Below are 9,345 nucleotides of genomic sequence, written 5' to 3' on the forward strand. Positions count from 1 at the left end.
AAAAAGGGACCTGAACCGGGACTAAAGTGTCGGTACTAATGCCCTGACCCTTTAGTTCCGGTTCAATCCAGAACCGGGACTAAAGGGCGCGGCCACGTGGAGCTCCACCTTTAGTCCCGGTTGGTAACACCAACCCGGACTAAAGGAAATTTTATGATTTTTTTTTAAAAAAAAAATTTGAATTTTTTTTTGATTTTTTTATTTTCAAACAACCCAAGCATCTGGTAGAAAAAGGGACCTGAACCGGGACTAAAGTGTCGGTACTAATGCCCTGACCCTTTAGTCCCGGTTCAATCCAGAACCGGGACTAAAGGGCGCGGCCACGTGGAGCTCCACCTTTAGTCCCGGTTGGTAACACCAACCCGGACTAAAGGAAATTTTATGATTTTTTTTGAAAATAAATTTTGAAGTTTTTTTTGATTTTTTTTATTTTCAAACTTCTGAATTATTTTAACCTCTAGTCTGTAATCACCACCCCTCATCACTTCTCAATTTATCCTCTAATCACTCCTCATCATTCCAAATCATCTAACTTCCCAAACGGTCACCCATCCTCCCACTCCCCCAGCCTGAGCACGCTTAACTTCCGGGTTCTATTCTCCCTCGCTCCAAGTCTGCACTTGTTGTTTTCCTGACAATAGTAAGATGTCAATCCTATTAACCTTCGGGAATTTTGCTTGAGCATGAAGTGACACATTTCACTGTTTGAGTTTGAAACTATTGTTTTAAAAAATAATAATTATTTAGTAACACTAATATTTCTTGAATAATTAGTTTGACCATTGTTTGACCACAGTTTGACCAGATTTGACCATATAACTAAAATAATTATTTAGTAACACTAATATTCTAGAATAATTAGTTTGACCATTGTTTGACCACAGTTTGCCCACTGTTTGAATATTTTTCAATTTTTTCCACTCTAGATCTTAAAAGCCCCGTAACTTTTTTCTATTAGGTTTTTAAGGATTTTGAAAATGTTTAACAGGGCTCCCCGTTAAATTTGGATGTAACTTTTCAAGTAGATGATTTTTCATATAAAAAACTTTTTCATCCGAGTTAGTATGCAAAAGTTATGCCCATTTTTACAAATTTCAGAGAGATTTTGCAAATAAAGTTAAAATTCACATTTGCAAATTTTCCCAACAACTAGACCACATATCACATGAGAAACTTATTTTCTTTTATTTTTTGACATTTCCATTATTTTCTTTTATTTTTTTAAACTGAAAAGGCGATCCACGGAGGGGGAGGTAGAGTTTGAAAATGGGACCTTTAGTACCGGTTCGTGGCACGAACCGGGACTAAAGGTCTCAACCCCATTAGTCCCGGTTCGTGCCTCAAACCGGGACTAAAGGTTACCTTTAGTCCCGGTTTGAGGCACGAATCGGGACTAAAGGTCATCGCACCCTTTAGTCCCGGTTTATGTTTTAAACCGGGACTAAAGGGCCCGAGTGAACCGAGACTAATGCCTTAGCCGCACGAACCGGGACCAATGCTCACATTAGTCCCGGTTCTAGACTGAACCGGGACTAATGGGCTGAGCCGGCCTGAACCATAGCCCTGTTTTCTACTAGTGTCCAACCCTAGACAAACTACGACAGAGTTCAGCAAAAGATAAAACAGCTACCATACTCCCCCCTCCCAACTCGAGCCAGGAAGGAAGGAAGGAGCACTAATCATACCACGATCATAATAGTCTTCATTACAGGCCAAATACACCAGCTAAATTCCTGCAAATCTTACATATCTCCAAAAGACAAACTACTAAAGCAGAGAAAGCGAAGCGAAGGGAGCGTTTAGAGCTAATTGGTGAACCAAGTATTCTACTGGACCGGCTGCTTTTAAAATCCCCCGTTTGGCGCTCGTTTGGTTCACGAGTCGTAACATCTGATCACGAGACCTAATACGTTGTTTAGCAGCAGGTCCTGGTCTGGACCCTTCTCCGCTCCAATTGCAAATCTGCTGAGCGATTGGCCCCCACGTTTGTTTGTTTTTCTATCAACGGAAGAGATGTTATCTGAACACACTGGCTTGTCACCATGGACCTAAAAACGCAGAGGATTATTATCCCGCTATTCGTTATCATAACAGCCGATCTCATGATCTAAACCTGCGCACGCATCTGACCTGTGTGGGTGTGGCACTGCAGTGGCAGTGTGCCCGGCCGCACGGCGCACGAGAATTTAGAGCCTGTCGGGTCAATGCACCATTTCTATTTTTCGATGAAGATGCACCATGCATTTCTATGTAGCCTATGGTGCCACTAATAACACGTACTAGTAGTAGGTAGCTATCGGTGTCAGCGCTGGCTGCAGTTCTGTCCTTGGCTCCTTGCACGGACAGTCGCTGGCAAGCTGCCATGGCCACTAATTCTCCCTCGATTACTCTACAAACTGACCTTTGACCTTCTCCCGTTTCTCATGTCAGTGGGAGAAGGACGAAGAGAGAAGAGTCCAAAGTTGAACCCATTCCAGTCAAGACCAAGATACATACATGGTGCAACGGACTGGGCGCACAGGCGTGGATCGATCGATACACCGCGACAGCTTCCTCCACGTTGATCGACCGATCCAATGCGACGACCGGTCGTTTGCTGGGCTTCACGCGGCCAGATTCGCCCTCTGTCGAGGCTGATTACGCACGCACGCACCAGGTACTACCACTAGTAGTGGTGGCTTTGCCTTTTCCGGTGCGATCGGCGGCGGCTTTCAGCAGGATTTGATTTCACCAGGGTACGCACGTACTTTACGTACGCCTATCCACGGAAGGCGAAAAGGCTTGCCGGCTGTTGCACTATCTTCCCTCTGTCGCCGAAATTTCCATGACAGAGCACTCAGCACTCACGAGGATGACATTGTGGAGGAGGCCGTGTCTATGTTCTTTCTTGTCTGGACGACAGTGTAATGGCTTTTCCAACGTAGACCCTCAAACATTCCGCAAGCATTTTGATCAAGTTATTCGGATGCCGCAAGGCATTCAATGGTGCCCCACATTGGGTCTGTCTAGGACACATCTACATGTGACATAACTACGTCACATCTAAGCTGATGTCCACTCTGTTTGTGGTCTATTTTTTTATCCTAGTTTTTTTTTATTTCTTATTACTACATTATATACTTGTAGGAGCTTAGATGTGACATCCTTAAAAAACATCTAGATGTGAATTAGACAAATTGTCCCACATTTGTCCGCATATCAGTCTGAGTGTTTGTTTTCCCGTAAAACGAAAACAAGCTGAGGGAGGGGGGGGGGGTCCGAACACCCGTCATGCAGGACTCCGACACCCTCGGCCATACCAAAACTGAGGCGGAGCCCGTGTATTTGGAGTTGATCACATTATTTTGACGAGAAAACCTCCCACTTTCTCAACCCTCCCCACTACCATCTCGCGCTCTCCACATCAATTTTCTTTCTTTTTCGCTGTCGCATGGATTTGTACAAAAATTTGCCGGAGACGGCGGAGGTGGAAGATCAACTCGGTGGCACAGTAAGCCCGCCGACTCGAATAGAAAGCAAAGGAGGTGCAGCTCAAAAAGAATGGTGGTGGGTGTGGTAGCGCACGAGGTGCGGGGAAACGGGGCTGGGATGCGGGGCACTGCCGCCGTGGCTGTCCATGCACATGCAATCCTGGCCGAAACAATACAAGGCTCCCTACTTTTACGCTGCCCAGCAGCTTGGCAGGCAATCCCATTGGGCACTTTTCATTTGAAATTCAAATTTGCCAGATCTAAGTGGACGGTTAGGGGACGCGGTTGGATAGACGGTTTCCGCATCCATGTCCGCGGACGGATACGAACCAATCCGTGAACGGATACCATGTCAATTTGTGGTGTCGGCGTTGGAGATGGCCTAACCAGCAGGGCATGGGCACGAGGGCGTATATGTTTTCTCTTTTCATGTGTATTTTTCTGTTCTTGCAATTTTTCTCTATTCGAGATTTGTTAGCATAAGCCGTGTGCGTGCATGTGTGCATGTGTGTGGCGCGTCTGTGCGCGTGTGCGTTCGGTTAGTTTGTTAGCTAGCTACATGCGTGGAGAGCTGCACGCACTAGGGGCCGTTGCTAGCTATTGGAGGCAGCCGCGTCGTATGCGTTTGTGCGCGTCGTGCGCGCGGCCGGAGCATGCGGATCGAGGGCGAGCGAGCTGGGCAGCGTGCGTACGTGCGCATGTGTTTAGTTCTTGTATAAATCCCCTCGTGTACTGCTCGGTGTGCGACTCTGAGTTGCCGAGCATGTAGACATTGTAAAGACAAAAAAGATTAGGGTGTGCGTGCGCCCACAGCGGCGTTCGTGCGCCGGCCGGAAAAATCCTTATGTCCACTGTGTTCATCTTCTTCCTTCTTTCTTGTTCGAGCGAGTGAGCTGAGAGAGAGAGAGAGAGAGAGAGCAGCTAGGCCAGGCTTGGCAACAACATTTGGTATCATGAGCTGGTTCATCTTGGGCATCGTTCTTCTTGCCGGAGGCGTGCCGGCGGTGGCGGAGTTCGTCGGCGGCTGCGCGATGCTCCGGGCCGTGTGTCGGCCTATGGAGGTTCGCGGCGCGGCGAGGAGGCCACGGTTGTTGCGGCGGCACGGTGAGGAGGCCGCGGAGGACATGCGTGGTGGCGGCTTCAACGACGACGACGGCGCGGCGAGCGCGTCGTGGCGGCTCGGCGCGACAACGGTGGAGGTGCGTGGCACAGAGCCGCGGCGCTCGTGTTGGATGCGTCAGGCGCGTGTATGGGCGCGCGCCGGGCGTGTCAGGCGCGGCGGGACCGTGGTGTAGGGTGGTCGTTGGCGAGCGGGGGTGTGCCCGTTGAGCTGGTGGCGCGGGCAGAGCAGGTGGGACGGGCGCTCGACGTGGGCTGAGACGTGGGTGCGTGCCCGATGCATCCCTGGGTATAAAACCCCCGTGTACATTGTAATGGCAGTGCCCGGAGTCGAGTTTGAGCTCGAGGAAATTAAGGCCGTTGGTGTGTCGGGAAGAGAAGTTGCGGCGTGTGTCGCCAGAGATAAAGAAGGACGTTCTCCGTGGCAGTCGACGAGAGGCCGGTGTCCTGTACATCGGGATGGGCGGCACAATCACAGCTTAGGGGGTGAATGTTAGCATAAGCCGTGTGCGTGCATGTGTGGATGTGTGTGGCGCGTCTGTGCGCATGTGCGTTCGGTTAGTTTGTTAGCTAGTTACATGCGTGGAGAGCTGCACGCACTAGGCGCCGTTGCTAGCTGTTGGAGGCAGCCGCGTCGTATGCTTTTGTGCGCGTCATGCGCGCGGCCGGAGCATGCGGATCGAGGACGAGCGAGCTGGGCAGCGTGCGTACGTGCGCATATGTTTAGTTCTTGTATAAATCCCCTCGTGTACTGCTCGGTGTGCGACTCTGAGTTGCCGAGCATGTAGACATTGTAAAGACAAAGAAGATTAGGGTTGGCGTGCGCCCACGACGGCGTTCGTGCGCCGGCCCGAAAAATCCTTGTGTCCACTATGTTCATCTCCTATCTTCTTTCTTGTTCGAGCGAGTGAGCTGAGAGAGAGAGAGCGCAGCTAGGCCAGGCTTGGCAACAACAAGATTGACCGAGCTGCCAATGCTTAATTACTTCAGTAAGTCACTGGCGGGAGTGTGTCATTATTAACAGCGCGTCTAACTTGTTTTGAACTAGCTCTGGCCGCTACGATCTGGAAGAGCGAGAGAATGAGAAAAAAAATCAAGGATCGATGTACTAGCATCCAAACCATGAGCGGTCTGTGTCGCGCAATGAACTCGTAATTTCCCTCCCTTTTCTCCGACCATGTATGGCTGGCGGCCGCCGGGGTTTCCTGCCTAACCACGCGCCGTCGCTGTTGCAGTAGTGACTATTACTACATCAGACCGGACAAGTGACGTGCACCAAGACTCCGGCAGGTCATTGCGCGCGCCCATATCCCGCTCCGTCTCCACGCGCACACGGCTCCGCCTCCGCCTCCGCCTCCGCGCCACGCCCACCGCGGACGCCCGAGTCCAAGACCTTGCTGCGCAAGGCTGATGACGCTGGCTATAAATTGACCCGCCCCCGCGCCGTCACTCCTCCCAATCCCACAGCACACCATAGAGCTCGATCGTCGCCCACGCCTACAGTCAGCAGCGCCGCACGCCGCTCGATCCCTGTTTTGATTGATGGCTGCCATGAAGGTGATTACTTGCAGTCGATCGAATTGGGATTCCTCTTCTCTTCTGATTTTGATTGCAGATGGTCCGTTTTGCTGATCTTGTTTTGTTGTGTGGCGGCTGCGGAATTCAGGTTGTGCTGAAGCTGGACGTGCACGACGACAGGCAGAAGCAGAAGGCCATCCAGGTCGTCTCCGCGCTGCACGGTAATAATCCTCTGTTTCTCTCATCTTCTTGCTCTGCTTCGTCTGGATCAAGGGGGGCACTAGTTCTGACGACAACAACCCTCACTTCCTTAGGAATCGACCACATCGCCGTGGACATGAAGGACCAGAAGATGACGGTCGTGGGCACCGTCGACCCCGTCGCCGTCGTGGCCAGGCTGCGCAGCAAGCCCTTCCCCACGGCGCAGATCTTCTCCGTCGGCCCGGCCAAGGAGGAGAAGAAGGAGGGCGAGAAGAACGACGCGGGCAAGCAGGTGGAGTACCCGACGTACTGGTACCCACCGCCGCCGTACCACCCGCACCTGTGCCACCTCGCCGAGGAGGACCCCAACTCGTGCGTCATCTGTTGATCGACGCGTGCCGCCGACTCCCTCCCTTCACTATATTTTGTGGCTGGCCGTCCTGCCCGCCGATCGATCAGCTTACCTGCACCGGTGATCGACGGCGTGCGTATATATATGGCCGTGTAAGGTGTGTAAGTTGCACCGGTGATCCGGCAGCTGTACAACACACCTGCATGTGCCTGTGCATCTGCTTAGTTTGTAGTGTGCAGATACAGAATTACAGTATGTTGTTGAGAAAGGAAACGCATCAAGTTGTTCAAAGAAAAGTGTGGAGAAGGAACAGATAGAATGTCTGCAGTTGTTTTGTCAGAGAAAGTTGATGGACTGCATTTTTAATAGTGATAAGAAAATAATCAGATCTGAATAGCACAGCTGCGCATCCAGTCTTCAGTTGACAATCTGAATAGAAAGTTGATGGAGTATTACTGCAAACTGAGCACACTTTAGATGGTTATATGTTCCTTTTGCCGAAACCAGTCTGCCCGGGTTCAAGTTATGATTTTGACGCGTATGCTCGCATATATCCTGAATATTTTAGATTATTCGGTTCTACTCTTTCAGCGGTATCGTGTGTCCATCAATCGCGAGACGTCTATGAAATTTTGCATTAGGGAAACGTTTTCCGCCGGCAGACCGGCTGAACGCTCGGCCGGTCACTCGCGAGCCGCAGGATGGATTGTAATCGTACAATACACAACGCGCCGCTCTACCTAGGAAATATCTCGCCCAACTAGTACTATCCTTATGGGAAACGTTTTCCACCGGCTGAACGCTCGGCCGGTCACTCGCGAGCCGCAGGATGGATTGTAATCGTACGATACACAACGCGCCGCTCTACCCAGGAAATATCTCGCCCAACTAGTACTATCCTTATCCGTTTCCTTGGGCGTTCCTTCCCCACCACTCACTCCCAATCTCTCACAGAGCCATGGCTGCCACAAATCTATTGCGTTACTTTCACCGGCCTCCTCCTCTACCCAGCTCCTCGCAGCTGACCCACCGGCAAAGCTCGCTGCAGCGTGCTTCCGTTGGGGCCTCCTCCTCTACCCAGCTCCTCCTTGCTGACGCACCGGCAAGGCTGGATGCGGGGCGCTGCCGGTGCTTGGTGTTGGTCGTTTAGGTGGTGCACGGTAGGAGCGGGGAGACTATGTGCTGCGCGCGGCCGGGACGGCGCTGCCGCATGCCTGCAGAATCGCGAGCGACGGGGAGCGCTAAGATAGGTTGCTGGAACCACTTCATTTTTTGCTGGAACCTTTTTTTTTATTTTGCTGCAATTGATAGGTTGATGGTGCCGTCGCTGCCCTGACTTCTTTTGCTACATCAACTTTGTTGCTAGAACCACATCTGATTTTTGCTGGAACCAGCTCCTGACTTTGCTGCATTAGGCGAAAATGGTGGTGGGCTGCGATGGCAGTGCCCGCCATGTTTTATTTTTGCTGGAACCACTTAAGATTTTTGCTGGAACCCTTTTTCCTTTTTGCTACAAATCGAGAGGATGTTGCCGTCGCTGACATGATTTTTTGCTACAATTTTGTTTTTTTGCTGGAACCGTATTTGATATTTGCTGGAACCATATTTGATATTTGTTGGAACCGGCATTTGATTTTGCTGTAGTAGGCGAAGATGATGCTCGGGTGGCAATGAACGGTGGCGCCATGTGTTTTATTGCTGGAACCACTTAAGATCTTTGCTGGAACCCCTTCTCTATTTTGCTACAAATCGAGAAGATGTTGCCATCGCTTTTCATTACATTTTTGTTTTTTGCTGGAACTATATTTGAATTTTGCTGGAAGTAGCAATCGTTTTTGCTACAACCAGCCGAAGCAGAGTTGGAAGTGTTATGGTGAGGCTGCGCCCTGGCACGATGGCGTCGGCGGCGGGAGTGTCCACCGGAGCTGCAAGCAGGCGGAGCGAGGTAGACGGAGGCGGAGGAAAAGGCAGAGGCGGGAGGGCTCACCGGGAGGCAGAGGCGGAGTCAGGACGGAGTTAATCCCGTGGGTGGACGAAACCGAAACGCCAGATCGAACGGGTATAATCGCTAAAATCGAACGGCTGCGTGTCGACCGGCCCAAATTGAGCCGGTCGACCGGCGCCTAGTACTCGCCTTTGCATTAAGCAAGTCAGGCACGAAGAGATGAGAAATTAAGGCGGACAACTAGACTGGTCTCTCGTGCATCTTTACATTTACCAATAGAAACTCTGAACTCCAAAGCTATCCAGCTGTGCTCCATCTAAGAGTTGCTTTCAGCAGTCAATGATAACAACGTGTGAAAAGGATTCCATGCTTTCGGACTGTTTTTATTACTCATGTATGCTTTCATTCGTAAACGAGTCCTAACACATGATTACGACCTAATACATTGCTAATCGTTCATCTCACAAAATACACATTCCGAATGGCAGGTCTTAATCGCTGCTCCAACTGCACGGAGTATTCATTTTATATAGAGCATCTTTTGTGTTCAACGGACGGCTGCAAGCCTCCAAGCCATGCGCATTTTATCCATTCATTACCCTATTCTGTTTGACGTAGTGATAACGTTGCTTCATTTCTTAAAAAAAAATCTTGTATCTTTCCTCGGGAAACAACAAAAGATACACTCAGATCTTCAACCGAAGACTTAGTGCTCTTTTTAACAGATGTGAAGACTAGAG

At 50.4% G+C, this 9,345-nt stretch overlaps 1 protein-coding gene across 1 annotated transcript; it reads left to right on the forward strand.

Moving 5' to 3' along the window:
* The first annotated feature begins 5,892 nt into the window (after nt 1-5,892).
* On the forward strand, nt 5,893-6,956 carry LOC119352306 (heavy metal-associated isoprenylated plant protein 39-like). Its single transcript, XM_037618986.1, has 3 exons — nt 5,893-6,146; nt 6,256-6,328; nt 6,422-6,956. The coding sequence occupies exons 1-3, from the start codon at nt 6,132-6,134 to the stop codon at nt 6,694-6,696; spliced, it is 363 nt and encodes a 120-aa protein (XP_037474883.1). The 5' UTR covers nt 5,893-6,131; the 3' UTR covers nt 6,697-6,956.
* The last annotated feature ends 2,389 nt before the right edge of the window (nt 6,957-9,345 follow it).

This window comes from Triticum dicoccoides, chromosome 2A (assembly GCF_002162155.2).
Source record: "Triticum dicoccoides isolate Atlit2015 ecotype Zavitan chromosome 2A, WEW_v2.0, whole genome shotgun sequence".
NCBI lineage: Eukaryota > Viridiplantae > Streptophyta > Magnoliopsida > Poales > Poaceae > Triticum > Triticum dicoccoides.

Excerpts from the sequence above, each read along its gene's own strand:
- LOC119352306 (XM_037618986.1), top strand. Across the intron at positions 6,329-6,421 it reads GGTCGTCTCCGCGCTGCACG|GAATCGACCACATCGCCGTG; the intron begins GTAATAATCCTC and ends TCACTTCCTTAG.